Source organism: Fomitiporia mediterranea, assembly GCF_000271605.1.
Source record: "Fomitiporia mediterranea MF3/22 unplaced genomic scaffold FOMMEscaffold_2, whole genome shotgun sequence".
NCBI classification, from domain to species: Eukaryota; Fungi; Basidiomycota; class Agaricomycetes; order Hymenochaetales; family Hymenochaetaceae; genus Fomitiporia; species Fomitiporia mediterranea.
Genome location: NW_006760387.1, coordinates 1687762 through 1709989, shown reverse-complemented (window position 1 = coordinate 1709989; position 22228 = coordinate 1687762). Strand labels below are relative to the sequence as shown.

General features: G+C 48.8%; 11 protein-coding genes across 11 annotated transcripts; 7 read left to right on the top strand and 4 right to left on the bottom strand.

The window, feature by feature from the left end:
* Positions 1-605: 605 nt before the first annotated feature.
* Positions 606-3289, top strand: FOMMEDRAFT_102289 (uncharacterized protein). Its single transcript, XM_007262694.1, has 4 exons — positions 606-880; positions 956-1421; positions 1503-1642; positions 1703-3289. Exons 1-4 carry the CDS (start codon positions 874-876, stop codon positions 2902-2904), a joined length of 1815 nt encoding a protein of 604 aa, XP_007262756.1. The 5' UTR covers positions 606-873; the 3' UTR covers positions 2905-3289.
* A 620-nt stretch (positions 3290-3909) lies between these two features.
* On the bottom strand, positions 3910-5694 carry FOMMEDRAFT_165277 (exosome component 4; the record flags this gene model as incomplete). Its single annotated transcript, XM_007262693.1, has 3 exons — positions 3910-5177; positions 5252-5529; positions 5632-5694. 3 exons carry the CDS (start codon positions 5692-5694, stop codon positions 4664-4666), a joined length of 855 nt encoding a protein of 284 aa, XP_007262755.1. The 3' UTR covers positions 3910-4663.
* Positions 5695-5724: 30 nt separating this feature from the next.
* Positions 5725-7765, top strand: FOMMEDRAFT_75913 (Rft-1-domain-containing protein; the record flags this gene model as incomplete). The annotated part of the gene is made up of 7 exons (XM_007262692.1): positions 5725-6200; positions 6253-6498; positions 6584-6692; positions 6758-6821; positions 6899-7135; positions 7182-7317; positions 7375-7765. The coding sequence occupies 7 exons, from the start codon at positions 5725-5727 to the stop codon at positions 7763-7765; spliced, it is 1659 nt and encodes a 552-aa protein (XP_007262754.1).
* A 386-nt stretch (positions 7766-8151) lies between these two features.
* Positions 8152-10306, top strand: FOMMEDRAFT_151761 (DnaJ-domain-containing protein; the record flags this gene model as incomplete). The annotated part of the gene is made up of 6 exons (XM_007262691.1): positions 8152-8361; positions 8442-8459; positions 8533-8718; positions 8777-9109; positions 9176-10108; positions 10157-10306. The coding sequence occupies 6 exons, from the start codon at positions 8152-8154 to the stop codon at positions 10304-10306; spliced, it is 1830 nt and encodes a 609-aa protein (XP_007262753.1).
* A 157-nt stretch (positions 10307-10463) lies between these two features.
* On the bottom strand, positions 10464-10889 carry FOMMEDRAFT_75920 (uncharacterized protein; the record flags this gene model as incomplete). Its single annotated transcript, XM_007262690.1, has 4 exons — positions 10464-10531; positions 10586-10625; positions 10688-10756; positions 10812-10889. The coding sequence occupies 4 exons, from the start codon at positions 10887-10889 to the stop codon at positions 10464-10466; spliced, it is 255 nt and encodes an 84-aa protein (XP_007262752.1).
* Positions 10890-11232: 343 nt separating this feature from the next.
* FOMMEDRAFT_131423 (uncharacterized protein) lies at positions 11233-12180 on the top strand (the record flags this gene model as incomplete). Its single annotated transcript, XM_007262689.1, has 2 exons — positions 11233-12024; positions 12082-12180. 2 exons carry the CDS (start codon positions 11233-11235, stop codon positions 12178-12180), a joined length of 891 nt encoding a protein of 296 aa, XP_007262751.1.
* A 52-nt stretch (positions 12181-12232) lies between these two features.
* On the bottom strand, positions 12233-13718 carry FOMMEDRAFT_151758 (protoheme IX farnesyltransferase; the record flags this gene model as incomplete). The annotated part of the gene is made up of 3 exons (XM_007262688.1): positions 12233-13496; positions 13558-13597; positions 13661-13718. The coding sequence occupies 3 exons, from the start codon at positions 13716-13718 to the stop codon at positions 12233-12235; spliced, it is 1362 nt and encodes a 453-aa protein (XP_007262750.1).
* An 83-nt stretch (positions 13719-13801) lies between these two features.
* FOMMEDRAFT_165272 (uncharacterized protein) lies at positions 13802-15610 on the top strand (the record flags this gene model as incomplete). The annotated part of the gene is made up of 7 exons (XM_007262687.1): positions 13802-13895; positions 13980-14072; positions 14140-14260; positions 14315-14730; positions 14819-15042; positions 15111-15216; positions 15285-15610. 7 exons carry the CDS (start codon positions 13802-13804, stop codon positions 15608-15610), a joined length of 1380 nt encoding a protein of 459 aa, XP_007262749.1.
* Positions 15611-16522: 912 nt separating this feature from the next.
* Positions 16523-17082, bottom strand: FOMMEDRAFT_144511 (uncharacterized protein; the record flags this gene model as incomplete). Its single annotated transcript, XM_007262686.1, has 2 exons — positions 16887-17082; positions 16523-16832 (listed from the first exon to the last, which is right to left on the bottom strand). The coding sequence occupies exons 1-2, from the start codon at positions 16967-16969 to the stop codon at positions 16523-16525; spliced, it is 393 nt and encodes a 130-aa protein (XP_007262748.1). The 5' UTR covers positions 16970-17082.
* An 848-nt stretch (positions 17083-17930) lies between these two features.
* On the top strand, positions 17931-19275 carry FOMMEDRAFT_138434 (adenosine deaminase-like protein; the record flags this gene model as incomplete). Its single annotated transcript, XM_007262685.1, has 5 exons — positions 17931-18521; positions 18569-18649; positions 18700-18848; positions 18907-18982; positions 19037-19275. 5 exons carry the CDS (start codon positions 17931-17933, stop codon positions 19244-19246), a joined length of 1107 nt encoding a protein of 368 aa, XP_007262747.1. The 3' UTR covers positions 19247-19275.
* Positions 19276-20950: 1675 nt separating this feature from the next.
* Positions 20951-21571, top strand: FOMMEDRAFT_25751 (uncharacterized protein; the record flags this gene model as incomplete). The annotated part of the gene is made up of 3 exons (XM_007262684.1): positions 20951-21002; positions 21062-21202; positions 21270-21571. The coding sequence occupies 3 exons, from the start codon at positions 20951-20953 to the stop codon at positions 21569-21571; spliced, it is 495 nt and encodes a 164-aa protein (XP_007262746.1).
* Between the last annotated feature and the right edge of the window lie 657 nt (positions 21572-22228).

The window sequence follows — 22228 nt, the reverse complement described above, 5'->3', positions numbered from 1 at the left end:
TGTTTCGGCCACAAATCCAGATCAAGCTCTCGCAGTCCCTTTCCGAACCGCGGCCCATCATGTCCATCTATTCTTACCGAGTCACCGCATCGTCACCCTCTTTGCAAGGTGTTCTGTTACAGTTTGTTTTCGTGCTCCTCCCAAACAGTCAACTTGTTTCGAACGCATAATACAAAAATGACGCAAAGCCCTCTCCGCTCCCGCTCCCGGCAGACTCCCCACTTGGATCTCCTCAAAGCCCAAGCATCCAGGCAACCAGAAGCTTTTCTCCGTTTGCCCCGTTTCCTTGCCACTGCCCTGCAGACCCTAACCCTACGCGAAGGCGCTCTGATCGGCCCCTCTTCTGTCTCCGGCAACGGAGCTACGGGTAAGCCTACAAAGTTAAAACGCGACCCGTTACTGACACTCTGTCTTTTCTCCCTCTTCTCCTTAACGCACGCCTGTCCCGCTCCTCACACCCGACCCACTCTTCCCTTTTGTCTCGTGCCATCGGTACTCACACTCGTTTAACACGTTCACTGGCTTTGCTCTGGTACTACACACTCATTATTCGATTCCGCCGCTCGTTGATCTGCATACACTCTTTTCCTCTCTCTTTCCGTTGTGACACGCTTGACGCAAACACGGCTATCAACCTCTTTTTTTCCATTGTTTTCAATAACCGCGCGTTTACAATTCCGCATTTGAACAAAACGCGTCGTCATAACCCGGCTGCGCCGTGTCACTACCTACATCCTGGCGAGATAGACTTTGTATAAAACCGACTCAAGCACTCCGCGTGGACGCGCCTCTGCCTGGCCCCGTTCACGCCCCCGCATATTCAATCTGGCGGCTACTGTTCTGACTAATTACGCGTCTTGGGACCTCCTGGGTATGGAGTGTCAGTATCCGTTTTGGTATTACACTCCGTTTTTGTCAGGAACTTATTATCTTCTACTCTACTCCCCCTCAATAGCCAAGGACACGCTGCTCTCAATAGACAGCCCCTCTGGACTTCGTAACCGTGCCAAGATCCCTTACCTCAATCTCGACCCCTCATCTAAATACGGTCCCGGCGAGGACATATCCCTTGTAACCGAATCAACAGCATCCACGCCCAGCGCCTCGATGTCCCCTGCGACTCCTGGAGACACACCTCTTTCGGCCTCCACAGATGCTCCCCCGGATACCCCGGTAAAAGATGAGGGGTCTGCGGAGGCTTCCGCTGAACCCCGATCAGCATCTACGACTGCGACGAGCTCAAAATCGAAGTCTGGAGAGCCCCGAGAAAAGCGCAAGCGTTCGCGCGTTACTCCCGAACAGCTCACGCATCTAGAACGCTTCTTCGCCGCTGATAGGAGTCCGACAGCCGCACGTCGCAGGGAGATCTCGGAGCTCTTGGGGATGCAAGAGCGTCAGACGCAGATTTGGTTTCAGAATAGGCGAGTGCATCCGAGCCGCGTTTTTATGCGGATGTTGTCATGGATATTGATTTTTTTTCTTCCTCCGCTTTGGAAAAACAGGCGGGCGAAGGCAAAGCTGTTAGACAGCAAAAAGTCCAGACATCTCGGGAATGAATGGTCCGACACACCGCCCGACACACCACCTCAGTTGAGTGCTGGATTTGAGGCTGACCTGCACGGCCTCATACACGAAGATCAGCGTAAGCTTGGACTACGGCGTCATATCTCCATTTTTCCTTCTGATTTCCTGGAAAATGTAGCGATCGCAATCATCCCCTGTACCGATCTATCCATCGGTTCGTGGAGACGCATTGCAACCGGAAAGCATGACCTCGTCGCATATGTTTGCGAGGCCAAACGCTGCCTGACGTGGTTCATCCACTCCGCGGGATACGGATTTAAAATGGAGATACCATTTGACATTATCACACATACAGAATTTCGCAATGCGGCCCCTGGAGAGGGCCTTGCGTCTTTCCACCTTTCTCAACCACCGAATTTCTACCTTGAACATATTTCTTCCCCGCGCTCATCCGGCGGGATCGGTAGCGGGATTATCAAGGTATGGAGGAAATGCTCCGACTGGACGGAGGGGACGCAGGCTTCCCAAGTCCTGCGCCATGATCTTGTTGGATCTGCGGTCCAGCTCGCACATGTCCTTAGTGACCTTCGAGAGTATCGACAACGATCTAATATATCGTTGTTGAGCCCTACGGCATATAGCTCAGGTGGGATGCTTGGCACCCCATCTTTAACTTCACCAACTACGATGCAAATTCCGCAGCCGCCTCTCGCAGGCATACAGGCCGACCCTTTCCACCAACGGCCTTCTTACATGGGCCATTCAAGGAAGCGTTCAAATTCGGGACCGCCTGCTCTCACGCGTATAGCTCCCCCGTCATATATAGAGAACCTTTCATCGGTTAGCCCCGTGGCCGAATCCGCTGTTCCGCATCCCTACTCAGCAGGGTACACATCGACTTCCTTCAACCGGCCTTCTCAAATACTTTCGTATCCGCATGGTCCAAGGGTGGTATCCGATTATATGCCGAGTACCGTACACAATCCGCTAGAACAGACAATGCAGGAGCAAAGCGTACCCGACTACAGTAGCATTCCCATATCCCATGGCGTATCCCAACGACCTTTCTCATCTGGTCCTACGGCTACGCATTTTTTTCCTGGGAGCGACCGGAATGCCACTCCATTCCAAGTCAATTTACGTGAATCCTCGAGCTTGCAATCTCCGCACGGCCTAACACCGTCTCCGCCTCTTATGTCATCCCCGTACGATACAGACCCGTCGTTAGGACTCCAGTCATTGCAGTACGTTGGACAGGGAGATGGACATGTCCAAGGGGCCCGTGGAAGTCCGGGTCATGACCACGCCTCGTTCGCCAGTGCCTTCACTGGTAGCTCGTCTTCATCTTCAGACATCATTTCACCTCCACCTCCTATGTAAGATGTCGGAGTTTCCGCCTGAAGAAGAATCGCAAGTCTGTCTGGGCCCTGCGGCTTCCCGCTCAATTACATCATCTATTTGCTATCTATCGCACATCGAAAATCGTATACCCTCAATCGTTTGCCGGTCTCCGTGTTACTTTGCTTTTTTCTCGTGCTTCCGTCACTCAGAGCAAATGCTCTTGTTTCTTTCTTTTCTTGATTTAATCCCCTCTGTCTTGTGATATACAGGTTCTCGCTCTTTTTTCTCTCCTGTCGGGCGGCTGCTAAATCAAATCTGTCTCGATCTTTCCTTTATACCAAATGCTGTGTTGATCACCACTTCTGTAGCCATCAGTCTTCTCGTAGTATATCTCTGTCCTGACATGTTATAACAGTTGAATTCGAACAAAATAACAATTACATTACATTGCAGCAAACTTCGAGTATTCAGCCAGAGCAGTCCCGTATTCGGTACCAGACTGCTCCGCCCTGAGTCTAAATATGCACACCGACAATTCTACAAAGGGTATGGTCCGGAAGGAGTTGCCACGCTACACAAGCTAGCTTCGTTCATAAGCGCACGCTTCCAACAACATACACTATCGCGCTGACCGATCGACGACTCCTGAAGTGTATATAAATTACACACGGAGTCTGATGCTTGATTGTGCCTCACGCTCACCCGCGAGGAGCCCATCATGGAGCTTCCAGAATGTGGATATAGGTAATAAAGTAACGCAAAGGGGGGAAGTGCACACACATCATGCACGTTTTACCATTCTCCATTCTTCAGTTTACCACGCCAAAAAAGAACTACAGGCGGCACATGGGGGGAACGGGGTGAGGCCATGATGATGATGAGGCATTCTGCGAGCGAGAAGCCGCGACGGCATGGAAGATGACAAACATAGTGATAATCGTCGTCTTAAAGGCGCATTCCCTTGCCTTCGCCGAGCAATTCTTAGCCCAGTTGATGCTACTGCCGTCGGATGTCGAGGCACACGATGCACACACACAGATTGCAGCCACGGCGGTCCGGTCTCACTACCTACATAACTCTCGTGAACCTGAAGTCGGGCACAAGGTAACATCGTTGTGTCTCCTGAAAATGAGGAGCACTCCGACCCGGAAGCACTTAAGTACCGACTCCGGGATTTCCAGGCAACGCGCCGAGTTCTGAATTGCTTGGGAAGACCCGAAGCTTGTCTTCAAGAAACATAAATCCGCTTATGTCAATACTCACAAGGCTGAAGAATGCGGAATTTTTTGTAGAGATACAATTGTTTCAATACTCCGTGTACAGGTGCCCGAATAGCGAGGAATATGCGACGCAGCGAAATGGCCACCGGAACGTGGAAAACGCACGGATGGTTTCTTCATGTTTCCCGTCAATCGGAGAATTTACTTGCCTCAATTTCGGACCTTGGCAGCGCGAGGATCGTCGCATAGTCAAAATGCGGTCGAAGGAATTGGATAAATGCAGATGGGGGGGACTGTGTTGTAAGCTGTGGGAAACGGATGGAATTCTCGATGAGGCTCTTTGACTTGTCTTGTGAAGGCAGTCATCGAGGTCATGGTGTCAAAACAGAATAGTGATGATCGAAGGCCCGCGCAAGGCGATGTCGGAGATGTCGCTTGGAAACGAGATCCAATATCCTTTAGACTTCGAGAAGGAAGAAAGTCGAGACTGTCACGGCGATCTTGAATTCGAAGAGTATGTAATGGGATCACAAAGCACGAGGAGGGCGCGGGCCAATGCCCTTGGCAAAAACAAAGAACTAGTCAAGAGGCATTTCTTGGTCGTCTTCTGCTTCTCTCTGAAGCGCGGCGCCCTGTAGCCCGACGTCCAAAGCACGTACAAGCTGACCGGTTCTAGACAGGATCGCGCGGCGCATCTCTTTGTGGACAACCTCCCCTGCATCACATGCAAGTCTGAAAATTTCCTCAAAGCGGTCCGCGTGCAGGCGGGTTTCTAAAGTCACCAGTGTGACCTTGCGGGTACGAGGCATAACTGCCGTTGTAAGATGGGGGACGTCATTTTCCTCCAGGGTGTTTAAATCGAGGAGAGGATGAGTCGCATGCACCCCGGCAGAAACGGCACAAACATAGTCATATAAAGAGATACCTCCAGTGATAAGCGCAAGCGTGGTTGCATTGATAGATGCGCTCAAAAGGCCCCCGTCTTGTTGCAGTACTTGGACAAATATATCTATTTCTGAGCGGGGGTAGAGATGCGTTTGAATGACCGGCTCAAAAGTTGACTTGATGGCCGCAGCAAACTCTAAGACACGTCTGATATTGTCATGGTGGGATGCGAAAAGTTAGGAGGCTTAGCAACAAGTGAACGAACTGAATTGAGGGCTCACTTGTCATTCCTGGAGCGCTTTCTTCGTTCGCTCGTGCTGAACGACGCAATGTTTACTTCGACATTGATGAATGCACGATTATGTATTCTCTGAGTGGGGGATCTCGCTTCTCTTGGCCCAAAGACTGTTACAAGAACTTGAGTGAGGCCTTGAGAAACCATAGCAGAGCCATCGGCTTGACCGCGAACTGCAAGATCAATATTGAAATCGCGCAGTTCATGCTGTCTGCGCCCGTCCGAGCGATAGCCCCCGTCATTGAGAATCTCCACGCGCGACGCCTAACAACAGTCGCAGCGGATGAGAAGTGTAGATTTATTAAGGGGCACGGAGAGTTTCACTGACCATTGAGATTGAACACAAGAAGGTTGCAAACGCTAAACGCTCGTCGTCGCCAAATTCGGCCAACGCGACTTGATTGTGCGTTCGACGTGTCTTTTACTCATTCACTCCAAAGAACTCGAGGACGACTGGCAATGGGCTCGCAGACCGTCACTCCGGATAAAAAGTCAGAAGAAACTCAGAATGACCTTGCTAATAAAGCGCTCGAGACGGCTTCGTCGCTCATGGGACTCCAGGTGCTCTCGCGACTTGTTACATTTGCGCTTAATCAGGCCCTAGTCCGACTGGCTACTCCCGCCGTTTATGGCACCGTATCAATACAACTCGAGCTTTTACTCAACACTATCTTGTTCCTTAGTAGAGAAGGGTTTAGAAATGCCCTTCTGAGAGCAGATGCAGACGGAAACGCTCAAAAGGAACAATCCCTACATGTATCAAATATAGCACTCTTGCCGGTCTACTTCGGGATCCTCGTCTCGTCCCTAACTTCGACTCTCTACTTCTATTCTGCGTCCGAAGCAACTGCTGAGCAACCGTATTTTCATGCCACTGTTATTCTGTATACGTGTGCGGCTGTTTTGGAATTGCTAAGCGAGCCCATGCACATAAGGTACGTAGGCACATAATTCAATACACGTATGATCTTGAGACACAAACTGCAGGGCTGTCCAGCAGCTAAATTCTGCGGTGCGCGTCCGCGCAGAGGGCTCCGCAATCATACTCAAGAGCGTTGTAACGGTCACCATTCTCTTAATCGATTCGTCGTCCAAGAACTCGGGACGCTTTGCTTTATTAGCGTTTGCGTTCGGCCAGCTTTCTTTCTCAATAGCTTTGCTTCTTGTCTATGTCCCTAAGGTCGGAAAATCAGTATCACTCATCCTCCGGGCTCCAAGGAGCACAAGGCCTGCGTCACGCAAGTGAGCTTCCATCCCTCTTGACGACGGGACATTAACTTAACCAACACGTCAGTGCCGAAGGGCCATCAACGTTAAGATGGCTGACATCCAAAGTGCAGCACTATTTTGATGAGAGATTACTGGAAGTATCTTTGGCCATGACCGCACAAGGTTTCCTGAAGCACATTCTGACTGAGGGCGACAAGGTAGCTATGCTGCTTCCGGTATCATTATTCTTCTCCTGATAGAATTTATCTATCTCTTCCTGAAGATAATTATATCGCGAATCAGCCCTCTGAAAGATCAAGGCGGGTATGCTGTAGCAAATAACTATGGTAAGTCCATCATTTCCTTCGGTACCCCGATGCCTCCGTCTCCTTTCCATGTTAAGTTGACCAGTGTTCCCGGTCAGGCGCCCTAATTGCACGCATCTTCTTCCAGCCAATTGAAGAGACATCCCGCCTCTTCTTTTCGAAGTCCCTTTCGTTAGGGCATGCTGGAACTCCTGATATAGCCTCTCTTCGGACTTCACTCGCACGCCTTGGATCGCTATTACTATTTTACAGCCATTTCAGTCTTTTTTTATTGAGTCTCGCCCCACCGTATCTGACAATGGTGCTATCCGTAATACTTCCGCCAAGGCAAGTTTGTTTACTCCGAATCCATTCTCAGTAAGCTGAAAGGGTACTCCCAAGTTAGGTACTTGGCCACGAGTGCACCTGCCGTGTTATCTGTTTGGGTGTGGTATATTCCTGTGCTCGCGATAAACGGCATCCTCGAGGCCTTCGTTTCTAGTGTTGCAACACCAAAGGCCCTGGCCAGGCAGTCCCAGTACGTTAAAAGAACTCCGCAGTGAGGTGATCTTCCTTATTCATCGTACCGTCACAGATGGATGGCTGGTGGTTCCGCGGCATACATCCTACTCACAATTGGCCTGTACCGTTTCGGGGGACTTGGCGATACGGCCGTCGTATACGCGAACATTGCAAATTTGAGTGCTCGGATTCTTTACTGCACACAGTTCATCTCTACACTGGTTCATAAACGCCCATACTCGGAGAACGCTATCAAAATGTTATCCTGGAAGGATGTGCTTCCTCCGTTTTCCGTCATGTTCGCGTTCGCAGTCGCAGGGGTCGTCACGCGTCTGACTGCCCGATTGTCCGGGGTCGAGGATATCGCAAAGTCCGCGGGACGGGGTGTCCTCAAGTCAAAGCCATGCATTCTCCACCTGGGTGTTGGTGCATCATGTGGACTTGTCTTGCTCGCAGTATGGTAGGTTGTATACTGTATATATGAATTACTTCCGTCAGCTGATTCATTCCTTCAGTTATTTCGTTGAGAAGCGCCGTATAAGGCAGATCATGTCCTCGATCTCCTCCCGCTTGGACAAGAAGGATGAGTAGGCATTGAATAGCCTCGTGTATATAGACTTGCATTATCCCTTTCTCACCCTTTCCTACCATTCACTCAATGATCGCGCTGTGTTTATCATCTGTACATTCTTTGTTTAATGTCCTTTTCTGTTATTTCACGGACAATGTCGAAAATGACTAATAATCAACATAAGTAAACTTTACACCACACAAGTGATCGACGCATAGAGGCATTTTGCCTCACGACTCCATCGTCCTCGAATCCTCTTTGTACACCCGCCTCTAACCCATGGGCGCAAATGAATCTCGCCAAAGTACTACAGAGGAACAAGAAGGACCAGAAGACTACTACGCACTACTCGAAGTAGCAGAAGATGCAACAGCGGAGGAAATCAAGCGATCCTTCCGTAGACTCGCGCTTAAGCACCATCCAGACAAGAATACCAACGACATCGAGGCAGCAACAAAGCGATTTGCTGCAATCCAACAAGCATACGAGGTACGTCGTTCATCACCATCTTAGCGATGTACTATTAAGAGCTCACTAACGCAGGCCATACCCGGCTTCTCGCCATATAGGTGTTAAGTGATGAACAAGTATGTCCAATCTTTCACTAATTAATCTTGCTTAATATTTGTGTCACTGTCAAAAAATTGTTTGCGTTGCTAGGAGCGCGCATGGTATGACTCTCATCGTGCGTCCCTCGTACCTGAGCCCGATGCCGAAACTGTCTTTGAGGAGGTCCGGAGGGGCAATGGCGGTAGTGGACGACCAGGTGATCGAGGACTCACTGTCAACCACCTCGCGCCTTTCTTCAATGCATCGAATTGGACTGGCTTTGATGACAGCGATACAGTATGCCTCCACCTCTCCTTTACCTTTTGACGCGATAACTAATACAATTGCTGCGTAGGGATTCTTTACACTCTACCGTAACCTCTTCACTCGACTCGCCACGGACGAATGTTCCCTAACCTCACATACCCTCTCCGACTATCCTCCATTCGGAACTTCAACATGGACGTGGACTAGCGCCTCGGCATCTAATGCTGGCGAAAACAGCAATAGGGAGGGCGCACGCTATTTCTATAACTTCTGGCTCGGGTTTGGCACCGCGAAGGAATTCACTTGGGCCGACAAATGGAACATCAATGATGCGCCTGACCGACAAGTCCGCCGACTTATGGAGCGAGACAACAAGAAAGCACGCGAAGCGGCCAGACAAGAGTATAACGATACCGTCCGAGTACGTCCTTCAAACCATATCCTCACACCATATTTACCTTTCATGCTGACCCTCTGTTATTTGTAGTCACTAGTGAAATTCATCCGAAAACGCGATCCACGCTACAAAGCACACATCGCGCAGCAAGCCCTACTCGCATCTGCCAAAGCAGCCGCTTCTCCACGCAGCGGGGGCGTATCAGGCACATCCACACCTTCTAATCATACAAACGCGAAACCGAAATCCGCCGCAGCCGCTTCCACTTTCGTTCCTCAATCCTGGCAGAACATCGACGCTCTCTCGAGTGCACTAGACGCAGGCGACGAATGGGCTACCGCTGAGGGCTCGAGTGCTCGTAACGGTGGCGGAGTCGGAGGACGGAACGGCGACGGCTCAGGATCCGAGGACGGCGAGGAGGTATTCGAATGTGTTGCGTGTCGGAAGACGTTCCGGAGTGAGGCAGCATGGGATAGTCACGCTCGGAGTAAAAAGCACCTAAAACAAATGGAGGCTCTCCGTCAGGAAATGTTAGCGGAAGAAGAAGAGCTTGGTCTAGCAGACGCGCAAACAGATCCCAACGAATTGGACGAACGAGAGGCAGATGAGGAGGACGCAGCAACAGCGGCAGAATCTGATACAGTAGAAGAACCTCCAACAAGCCCTAGATCCGACACACCCGTCGCGAAGGAAGAGACAACCCCAGATATCTCAATCTCAACTCATCCCACTGCTCCCGACTCAGGATCCGACTCGGACTCAGACGACGTCCATCTGAAATCGCGCAAGAAGAAAGGACGGAAAGCAGCGGTCAAGGAAGATCTTCCAAAGCCAAAGCCCCTTGATGCGTCATTTGCAGGCGACAGAGACAACAGGGACGACGTAGAGGAAGCGGAACCAGACACAGACGCACACCAAGACCCACTGAAACCCGAACTCTCAAAGAAAGAAAAACGTCGTGCAAGGGAAGCCGCGAAGAAAGCTCGAGCAGAGGCAGAAGCAGCTGACACTTCCACAAAACTCGTATGTTCTCTTCCTCATTTCTAAGCGAAAGACTAAACCAGCACTTAGATATGTAACGTATGTGAAACATTATTCCCTTCACGCACAAAACTCTTCGAGCACATCAACAAAACCGGACACGCTTCAGTTACTCCCGCATCTAACTCACCACGTGGAGGCACAAACAAGAAACCTACGAAAGGAGGCAAAAAGCGATGACCGATGACCAGACAGACGCATCACAAGCGATTCATTGCGTTACGACAGAACAAAAGTGATTATGTAGAGTAGTGCGTAGATGATATCTAGACATGCTTTTGTGTAATAGCGATATTGATATTGCGAGCGGTGCCGAGACGAAGTCTACGTAGTTATATTAGGAGAAAGTGTTCTCGTCGCGCTCTTTTGCGAGTCGGCTGTGATATGTCCTGCTGACAATGTTGACTATTCACACGTCGTAAGTTTATAAAATAATGTAAGAGCAACAGATTGACATACAAGCTTCCATATGCCTCTCCATACATCTCGAAAGGCACGTCTACAGCCTCACACTCAATACCCGCGAATAATAAGTATGAGCAACAAAATAGAAACACAGACCTCTTCAGAACCAGATAACGACGACCCAGGCTTCGTAATACACTTCGCAAAGCACTTTTCGTTTATTTTCTGTAAACAACCAAGCGTGAGATTGGACTTGTCAAGCGGAAAGACAGGTACATACGTTTATGAGTTCCTGAGCACCGTTGATAGCGATCTCGTTACGAATTTGGTTCATGAGCTTCTCTTTTCGAGCTTGCATGTCTATCATCCACAAGAAACCGTCAGTCAATTATCTTCAAAACCAAGAGAGTGACACGTACCAGCAGAAGCGACAGTGCCAGTAGCTGGCAAAGACGTTGAAGACGGCGACGCTCCAAAGAACGAAGACATTTTTGCCCCTTCCCTCTAATATTCCTGCACTACCTTTGAGAAGCCTGTGTGACTAGCTGACGCAGGTGAGGTTATGGAGTGAAGCCAAGAACACTTGAACAGCTGAATTTCTTTGATTTTTCATGACGAAAGTATAAGCACGTGACCCAACATGGATCTACTGCTACAGCACCCAACGTCTGCTAACGTCTACGTTCAAGCCAAATTAAAACATGTCCGACGCCCGTACCCTCCTACGCGCAAAGCGCCAAGAATCATCAGCACGTATCTCCCACCCCTACGCATCATACACCTCCACAGGCACTTTACGATGCTTAGCATGCAGCGTGCCCGTCAAGAGCGCAGGAATGTGGGAGGGTCATATCGGTAGCAAGGCGCATCGCGTTGCCGTACGAACTCTCAAAACAAAGGAGGAACAAGAGGAGAAGGAAAGAGAAATGAAGAGGAATGGGAAGAGGAAGGCGGAGGACGACGGGATTGAGATGGATGTCGATACTGCAGAGGAGAACGTAAATGGTACTGTCCCTACGAACAACGCAAAGAAGAGGAGAACAAGCGTCGAGTCGGAACCTACCCAACCCCCGTCTAGCAAAACGAAAGGCTTTCCAGCAGATTTCTTCTCAGACCCGTCACAAGCACCTATACTCTCTACAGCCGATGAAGACGAAGACGGAGGCGAAGAACCAGGAACTGCACAACCAAATGCCAACGCCCCTTCAGACAAACCAAAATCACAAATCGACCTCGAATGGGAACAGTTCCAAGCGTCGTTACTCAATCCAAGCGCAGCGGTCGAAGAGCAAGAGGACGAACGGAGAGCAGCATTCGAACGCGCGACGGTTGTTGCAGAGCCAGAGCTCGTACCTAGCGCACCGGGCTTTCCTCCTGCGGTTACTGGCGAAACTGAGCCACTCGAGGAAAAGAAAGAAGAAACTGACGAGGAGAAGCAAAGGCGGAAGGAACAAGAGGACCGCGAACTCATCATGGACAGACTAATAGAAGAGGTACGCTACTTCTCGTTTTACCCAGTTCAATAACTATTTCTTACAATGAATACACAGGAACGAGTACAAGAAGAAGCAGACGAACGCGTCGGACTACTCAGAGCACGCGTGGAAGCGCTCAAAAAAGCTCGCGAAGCAAAACGAAAAGCGAAATGATTACTGGATTATTGCATCTCATCTTGTATCATATTATATATCCTACAATACATTACATTTCCCTACTGGACTCCTCTTTTTTCTCGTCGGAATCCTCCTTCTTCAACCACCCCGTCCAATCAAGCCCATTCTTATGTACCATCATAAGAGCCATAACAACAGGCAAGTACCACAAACACGTATAAAACAACTTCCTTGCCGCCTTCTCGCTATTCCCACCTACACGCCAAAATGCATACGCATGTCGAACGCAAATGACGTTAGGCACAAGACTTGTCAGCGCAAATCCCCATCCAACAAGTCCACTCAACGGGAAGAGTACGCTGCAAATCGGTACGAGCAGAAGCGCATGTCGTAGCGCAACAGCTGCGTTCCGCACAGGTGAGATAACGCTGAGCATACGGTACCCCGCTCGGGCGTACGATTCGCGAACAAAGTACGAGAGTGAGTTGAAGTGCGGGAATTGCCAGCTGTAGAGGAACATGAACAGCGCGATCGGTGCGAGTGGGTTATCCGCTAACGCAGGAGGGAGCGACGCGGCCGCAGAAGTAAATGGCAAGAACATATGGATAGGATAATCCACTGAAGGAAGTAGGTGCCCTCCACATGCCGTCCAACCCATAACAGGCGGAATACCACCAACGACAGCACCAACCCACGTATTCGATATACTCCGTCGTTTGAGGTACGTATACGCACCCGCGTACAGCGCGATGTTAGCCACACCAAGCAATGCCGTCGTAGGGTTCACACAAACCCATAACAAACTCGGACCAGCTACACCCGTCACAAACGCAAAAGCTGTTGCATGCAAGGTCGACATCGCCCTTCTTACAAGTGGTCGATTTCGCGTTCGAGTCATCTGAGCGTCAAAGGGTACTTCCTGAATTTGGTTGAGTGTGTTAGCGGAGGCGGAGCAGAGTGCTGTTCCGAGTGCTGTTGCAAGTAGGACGGGGACGGTCGTTGGGAGTGGGGAGAGAGCGACGGAGGACATGGCGGTGAGGACTATGAGTACCGTTAATCGGTCTTTTGAGAGTTGAGAATAACATGTGATGAGACGAGGGAGAGTGAGACGAGGGATTGGTCGGTATGGCACGACAGAAGGCGAAGGTGGATAGTTCGTCTCTAGCTCGACGTCTTTGAGTGTACTTGTCTCTGGAGGAAGGGCCGCAGGCGCAAAAGCAGCTGTAGCTTGAGCAACAACATCACGTCGAGGGGCTAGAGGCGGGTGTAAAAGCCGCCGTCGGTGGACACCCGCAGCCCACTGGTCATTTCGCCAGAAATACGAAGTAAACGCGGCAGATGCTGTCGTCGCGCTACGACGACGACCAGCGAGTGATGATAATAAAATCGAAGAGTTCGGACAACATCGAGCACGGAGAGTGTTCCAGAGGATGACGGGCATCCTCACATCCCCCTACGAAATAAATATCTATTAGCTGAGCTTTTTTGTAACTTTACAGTTCTGTAAGGGACGCACCTTGGACGCTGGTGTTTGCTCGACGTCGTTCAGCGTCGTCAAACAGCGGCGGCGGCATTTTGAAAACAAAATGTAATCGTGGGAAACCACATAATCACACTACACCAATTCAACAAGTATCGTTTGTAAGAAACCTTTATGATGTCCTCTTGCAATGCAAGTCCTGCCCTTTCCTCCCTGTCGGACTACAGAAGATATGGTCGTCAAATGATCATTGATGGCCTGGGACTTCCCGGTGTGCAACAACCCGTCATTCCTTGAAGCTCAAAATTTGACTAAGTTTGATATTATGTATTTTCCTCGTCCACATCGCAAATAGCTCAAGTAAAACTGCAAAATGCCTCTGTACTTGTCGTCGGTGCTGGTGGTCTTGGATGTCCTACACTACAATATCTCTGTGCTGCAGGCGTTGGTCCGTAAATGTTCCTTCTTGAGCAATTTACTGCTGTAAATAGGTTACTCAAATAATTTACGCCCAGGTCGACTCGGTATTGTTGATCACGACGTGGTTGAGCTTTCCAATCTACAACGTCAAGTGCTTCACTCAGAAGCAACTATCGGAATACCAAAAGTCGAATCCGCCGCTCAGGCTCTCAAAAAGTTCGCAAAATGCACAATCACATTCCTCCTTCTTGATTCTAATTCCAATTATAGACTAAACAGCACAACACGAATAGACGAACACAACACCGCTCTCTCCCCCTCAAACGCAGAATCCATCTTATCCCAATACGAAGTGATCATTGACTGTACAGACAACGCGCCCGTGCGGTACCTTCTCTCCGATACCTGCGTGCGCCTCAATCGGCCTCTCGTCAGTGGCGCAGCCCAACGACTCGACGGCCAACTCTGCGTATACAACCTTCCTCTTCCCTTCGAACAAAACGAACACAAAAACAACAACGGCGGAGCCCCAGAGCGCGGACCATGTTATCGATGTCTCTTCCCAAGACCGCCCGCCCCGGAAATGTCGGGAAGCTGCGAAGAAACGGGTATCTTGGGCGCGGTGACGGGTGTCATTGGTTCTTTACAAGCACTTGAGGCAATCAAGATCATAGCCGGATTACACGGTTCGTATCGTAAAATTCTTGTTATTCTCCTCGGCCTACCTGTAGGTTAATAATTCACTCAACAATTCGCATGGTATTCGTTTGACAGACGGCAAACCCTCTTTACTCGTCTACTCCGCCCTCGCCTCGCCTCCATTCCGAAGCGTCAAACTACGCACACGTCGGAAAAACTGTCCCGCCTGCGGGGACGAAGGCGAGAGGATTGGCAAGATCTCGGAACTCGATTATATCACCTTCTGTGGTGGACCCAGACCAAATTGGGTACAACGCGGACTTGTCGTAAACAACTCTCGAAGAAGAATTAGCGCAAATGTACATTATACCCGACGCTCTTGAAACTGATCTCAATGCTTAGACATCTACTTTATTCTGTTTCATAGGAATTAAACCAACGGATACAATCCCAATCCAACTCGCGCTCAATTCGGATATTAGACGTCCGAAGCCCCGTCGAATTCGGTATCTGCCACCTCCCCAGCTCGCAAAGTAAGAAAAACATTCTTCTTTCTTCCATATTCCACTCCGCTTACCCCAGCTCACCTTGTTTCACCCAGATACACCGCTCTCAGAAATCGTAGCATCTCCAACATCATATACATCATATACATCATATAATTATAATGGAAGAAAAAGTCCAACAAAGTCCTCCGTTTCAAACGAAGCAAACGAAGACGGAGAAACACAAGAAACACAAGAAGAAAAGCCATTAACAGTCTTCGTCTGTCGACTTGGTAACGATTCTCAGATCGCCGCGGATGCCTTGAGGGATACCAGTAGCGGCGGGGAGGACACAAACGAGATTGTAGAAGAAATCGTAGATCTTATCGGGGGACTGAGGAGCTGGGCTGCTGAAGTTGACCCAGAATTCCCCGTGTACTAAAGCAGTTTAATTGCTGACACCCCCATCACCTCCAATTGCTAGTGTATTGTTGTTATCCACTATGTCCTACCGTGGTTACGTCTTAAAATCAGCAGTAGATACGTTGTGTAATAAAAGCCAGGTTCACCGCAAAGTAATTTAATGATTCTTTTGGGAAAGTGACCAATAATATTAATAACAGAATGAGGACTATGCTTCGCATAGTTATGGTTCTTCTGACTTTCCTTACGTGTGCCGAAGTACTCTCTGCAAACGTGTGAGCGAATGCAGACTAGGAGAATGGTCGTACGCCGGGTACCACCATCTGGAAAGAAAGAGGGAACTCAAGAGTAGTCCGCGGATAAAATGTGAAGAAAGAAGTACCCTCACGCCGTTAGATCATAATCTCCCCGGAATGCGAATACATTCATTAAACTCATCTAAGCGAGATACCATTCCAAAACATACGGCAGTACAACTAGACTCGCGGGTAATATGGACGAAAGTGCGCTAGCAGGAACAGTCTACAGTGTTCAATTCAGACAGTAAAGCGAGTTAGCTCGGAGATAGATGGTACCGATGATGAAGAAACGAGAAATGAAGTTCTGGGAAAGTTATTCATGCGCGAACTGGCCTCGACTTCGATTTGCTTTAGGATTCGGAAGCACATAGATTCACAGATTCAATGCAGTAATCAGTTAAACGTTTTACCGTCTTTCATGCTCTGTTTCGCAACTGCTGAAACGTCGAAGATGAGGTAGAAGAAAATTTGATTGTATGAAAGAAGACGGAAAGAAGTAGCCAACAAACCCAAACAGTAGAATAAATACAACGGTATACTCAATGCAAGAAGGTTTCGTGAAACGAGAACGAGAAAATCAGCCCAGAAACGAATAAGCGTCAAAGATGGAAGGCACAAGGAGATAGGAGAGACTAGATCGGCTCTAAGCCTGCTGTTAAAGGTTGGCCGCAGGATGCAGGTACTTCTTGCTCGAGAATACGGAACAGACCAGTGGCAACGCTAAATGATTGATCCAGACCTGATGCTTCTTCTGAGCCTTGTGGTCGATTCTTGAAAACTTTGCCGGATAGTCTACGACAAAGACGAGTCCAAGAGCCTTCTCGACGAAGACTTGTTGCTGGCCCTATAATGGGTCCGCACTGTTCTTCGGCTTGGTGAACTGGACTCATAGCCTGGTCTCTCTTGGACGGCGAGTCGTCCTTAGAGTCAAGTGAAGGAAGACTACCAGCCACTGTCAGTTCAGTCACAGAGAAAGACGCGTGCAAGTCGACACACGAGAATGATTTCATAACATCTCCAGCGGATTTTCTCCTTTTGGTCTTAGACAACCTCGTGCTGTCACCAGCAGAAAAGGTCATCTTCCTGAGGGAATTAAGCCAAGACGAGTCCACCTCCACTGCCGAGGTCGATGGTAAGACGAGTTTCTCAGAGCATACCGCCGGAAGATCGGAGTCGCTGGCACGAACATAGTCCTCCAGGTGGCAGAGACCCTCGGTAAATGTAGCACAGCTCGAGAGACCACCAGAATTAAAACGCATGTTTTGCACTGCTTGTATATTTCTTCTTTGCGTCCTAAATGAAGGTCTTCTAGTAATTTGACGACCAGCCAACGAGTCGGTCTCTGGACGGGTGTCCTCGTCCGATTGTTCCGTAGACTTCACTCCAGTGGCAGCTCGCATAGGCGGACGTTCGCGTAGCCCAAGACGTGCTTTTTCCAATTCTTCCTCCAGCTCAATGCGCTGGAACATTGCGAGTCCTCGCGAGTCCCGGACATAAAGGCTCTCGGAACAATTGAGCCGGAAACTTCCAGAAGCAAAACCCCTCCGAGCAAGAGCAAGGCGAGCACCACTCGTGAGACCTTGACTAGGGAGCTGCAGTGTCTTGTCTTCTAAAGCGCCTAGAGCACCTCGCCAGCGGCGAATAATGTTCGGACCAGTAGTGAGATGGGAAGGTGCCGGATCCGTCGGGCCGACAACCTTAATTATGGGTATAAGCAACTGCGAAGTTTGGCCCCTGAGGGAAGAAAAGAAAGAGGTGACTGATACGGATGTTCGCATGTCGTATGAAAGTCGTCCTTGAGGAAGACGAAGAAAGAGAGAGGTGTTCATGCTGCCAGTCGTGGTCGGTTAGAAAGTAAGTGTCAGCCGCTTGTGTGAATTTCAAATTGCCAAAAGCAGGTACGACTTTCTATATAAGGAAGCCTTCGGGACATTCAAACGGCTAACAGCCGGGTGTCCGGGTTCACTCATCTCTGACTCGATCCATTCACAGTATTTAGTTGAACAAGTCTTGCAGTTATATACCCCACTCCCCTCTACTATGTCAAGGCAGATTTTCGGACCTTCTGCAGCGGCGCTTGCCTCTCTTTCTTCAGAGCAAATTGCCTTTATCCAATCTCTTCCGAAGGCCGAACTACACGCTCATTTGAATGGATGCATTCCACTTTCCTGCCTCAAAGGGCTTGCCAGCACGTATATTGCAGAGCCGGGTACTGTTTCATCGGCTGCAATCGACGATGGTATCCAAAAGCTTCGCGAAGGCGTTAACTTGGAAACCATTGGCGATTTCTTCAGCTTATTCACAGCGATTTACGCATTGACGTCCACTCGTGAAAACTTGGCTCGGGCTACACGTGCAGTTCTGGAAGACTTCCTGGATGGAGCCGATAGACAGTGCACATATCTTGAGTTACGAAGCACGCCGAGATCAACTCCTCACCTGAGTCGCGCTCAATATGTAGAGACTGTCCTAGACGAGGTTGAGAAATTTCCCGAGGATGAGGTCGCTTATATTCTTTCTTTGGATCGTAAAATGCCCATCAATGTCGTTTCTGAGTGCATAGACATTGCCATTGCCTCCAAATTGGCAGGAAGACGTATTGTTGCTATAGATTTGTGCGGTGATCCTTTGGTAGAACAATTGTAGCATTCATGTCCAATTGCTCACGAAATTTTCAGGCCGGGGATATGAATGCATTCTCGGAATTCATAAAGAAGGCAAAAACCGCTGGCTTAGGCTTAACTCTTCATGTAGCTGAAGTATGTTCATTTTATCATCTCCGGACTCACCTGTCTCATGTATCGTTCAGACAGAATCCAATACAGCAGAAGAAACAATGCAGCTCCTCTCACTAAAACCAGAGCGACTAGGGCATGCCACATTCTTGGACGAGGAAGCGAAGAAATTCGTATTCGATAACAAGATTGCAATAGAGATTTGTTTGACATCAAACATTCTGTATGTCCTGTATTTGACGTCGAAATTTACTGTATGCTGAAGCTTCTATTTGTTCCAGTTGCAAGACAGTAAAAAGCCCGGAGGATCATCATCTGAACCACCACTTCAGCCTGAGCCATCCTGTTGCAATATGCGTGAGTTAGCCATAAAAATCCAGCATATCAACTCAGCCTGTCATTGCTGTCTAGACGGATGATACGCTGCCCTTCCGTAACTCGCTCCTTGGAGAATACGCATTGCTCCTAGCCGAAAAACCAATCGGCCTCGGTTTGAAGGAAGAAGATGTCAGGACTATCGCAAGGATGAGTATGGATAGTAGATTCATTGTCTTGAACAATCACTTAGTGATGGGCTCTATAATACCTATGCGAAGGACCCCAGGTGTGCACGTTGTATAGGCAGCATTAATCATTGCATCACCGCTCGTTGAATCACCGCTCATTCTAGTTAAACTGATTTTATTGATTGTTTCAGGTAAGTCCCTTGTAAGTGCTGCTGCACGTTATGCATTGGCAGTCCCACCCCTAGAAGGATACCGACTAACTCGGCGTTCGGTCCACTGTGGTCTCGTTAGCCCTATGTTATTTCGAATGAAATCAATGGTCTGATCGCATCCTGCCACAGGGTCGCATACTAATCTGAACTACGCGGTCTTCAAGAGAACGGCAGAATTCTCACACCCACTACTAACGCACGGAACTTAGGATAGCAATACCGACATTTGGACGACCTTCCCTGCTACTAGTACTGGTCTTGCGACTCATGAGCCCCTCTGGTGCCGAAAATTCATCTGTACGAGTATTCCTATTATGATGCTTGCTACTGCTTGGCACGACACCGTGCGCCGGAGTCACTGTCTCGGGCGACCTCTGTATCATCTGTTATTGGTTGTCAGCGCTATACGAGTCGAAGGAGAGCTGATTAGCGCATGTACCGGCAAGCAGCCGTTGTAATGCGTCGAGTTGGTGCATACAGTAAAATATGTCATAATGCATAACGTTGGGAGAAGACTGAATCCAATGCATTATTGCATACAATTTTAGCAGGTAAACTCAACTTTGTTACAGAAAATCTTAATGCATTATGACATATTTTACTGTAGTTTCTACAAAGTCTTATCGCGGTCATGCGGTTCGCGTTGCTCCGTTCATCTCAGTACATTGATGCTATAGATACATCGGTTGAAAGCGTGCTCGAATCGTCTACTAGGAGTTTAATGGTGCGCATGTTGTTAATGTATCACTTACAGAGCTAATTTGAGACCAAGTTAAATCAGATACCTGTTACTTTGCTAACCCCTTTGGTCGATTCCTATGCCCTACAATGTGACCCGCACGCGGCGGACTTCGGCTTTTTCATCTTTAAGCACTCGTAGCAAGTGTATCTTCCGGCAAATTATGAGACGCTCGTTGTTACTCATGATTCCCGAGCGTCGAGGAGACACTCTAGATCCTGTATGTAAAGACTTTTCAGTACATCGCAAAGCTAATTGCTTCTATCATGCTGTATATTGCGGTGCTGTCATGAACGCTGCACTGTGTGAACATACTCTTGATTTTCCCAATGATATCTAGATGAATATTAGTGATGCGGGAGAACACAGCCGGGTGGACAGCGCCCATGAAGTTCCGGCTGAAGCTATACAACGACCCGAAGTTCGAACACTTGCATCTACTACTATCAGCTCTGCTAAACCCGTCAATTATGGCCATGACACACCAGCAGGTCATTTGGCTATTTCTGAATCTTGCAGATATGTGGATATCAGAATCGTGTAGCGAACGATCATAGATGCAGACTTCCACAGCGGCAATAAAGTTGTCTTAATCTTGTACACAAGATTGAACTGGAGAGAGCACAGCACTTGGCGCTGATCCGGCATGAATGCGCTTTCGGTAAGCGTTCGCGAATCTGGAATCTGTAAAAAGAAATCGCGCCTGTGCATTCACGCCGCGTATTCCATATAGCGACATCATATTATTTGTTGCAAGCCTGACCATTTATGATGGGAATGGGTGAACAAGTATAAAAGTGCTGTTAACTTCCGCCCTGCACTTCATCAAGCAGCTAGTTGCAACTCTTAGCACCACCTCATCTACACTATGTTCCTAGTGGTTCCCCTCCTCGCCGTTGCTGGCCTAGCTTCGTTGCAAGGTAACTGCACTGTCTTCAACAAGACCTTCATTTCAACTTACATATTGTATGTTGTCCAGGTGTTCACTCCCAGTTGACCACTGCGACAGTGTTCCCTGGGGATCCCAACGCAGAATCCCTCCAAGGAGAGATTCTTGGGACAGGTTCCGACGGGACGACGTATGCCATTTCAGGGATCTTCTCCGGCGTACCGGCAACCGGTATGTACTGTTTGTTGCACACACCGGCATTGAACACAATAAATAATGTACCATACCTGTAATACAGCCACGCTAGTAGAGAATGCGTCGCACCTATCAGAACGTATCGCTATCAGTACAGCAGGCGGACAAGCAGAGTTCATCACGGACTGCAGTATGGATGAAAACCATGAAGGGTCCTGCAGTGTCATCTTGAACGTCAGTGCGAATGGTATCGAAACCGCGACAACGTCAGTCGCATCTGCGACGATTTCACTCTCGCCGATCGAGTTGAAAGTCGGTGGTTCCAATTCCGCCATTGGATTGACTTGTGCAGCATCACTTCTTGCCGCTGTTCCCCTCATTTCCTTCGGTTTGGCATTCTGGTAAGGACTTGGGGCTTCATCAAGTATTGAAGGGATTGTTTGCCGGATATATTTTTGTCGTGATTTGTTTTCTAGATTAACCATGTATATTGTGCCTTTGCTTTCTGTTGGGTTCAGAGATCCCTTGGCAGGGGGTGCTACTGATTGATTACACGCTTAGCTTAACTGAGATCAAGGGATACTGCAATGACTATTTTTGCCTTCAGCAGTAGTTGATGCGGAATACATTCCGTAACCAACTTGCACAAAACGATACGGTCAGTAGTCATGCATCTTGTCCTGGCGCATCTGCGAGCGAAGCGGTAGTCAATGATTCCGTGAAAATCATGTTCTTCTACATCAATCACTACGCACTTCTTCCGTATCAATGGAGTCCTAAGATAAACTTTCCGTCTCGGAGGACTTGTGGCATTCCAGAAAGTAACATCCCGGGATTTGTGGTTCTGAATAATTTGGAACTTGTGTGGGTCACAGGTGTTCAAGTGCAGGTATGTATGGCAAACAGAGGATCTAAGGTGGAGTCAAGGGGTACCGTCAATGTGAGACGACCGATGTGATACTTGGAGAATAGAGTGTACAATACTATACTTACAGCAGTAAACAGCGAATGAGTCACGACTCAATAGAGGCGCCAATAACTATACAACAAAAGCTTGCATTA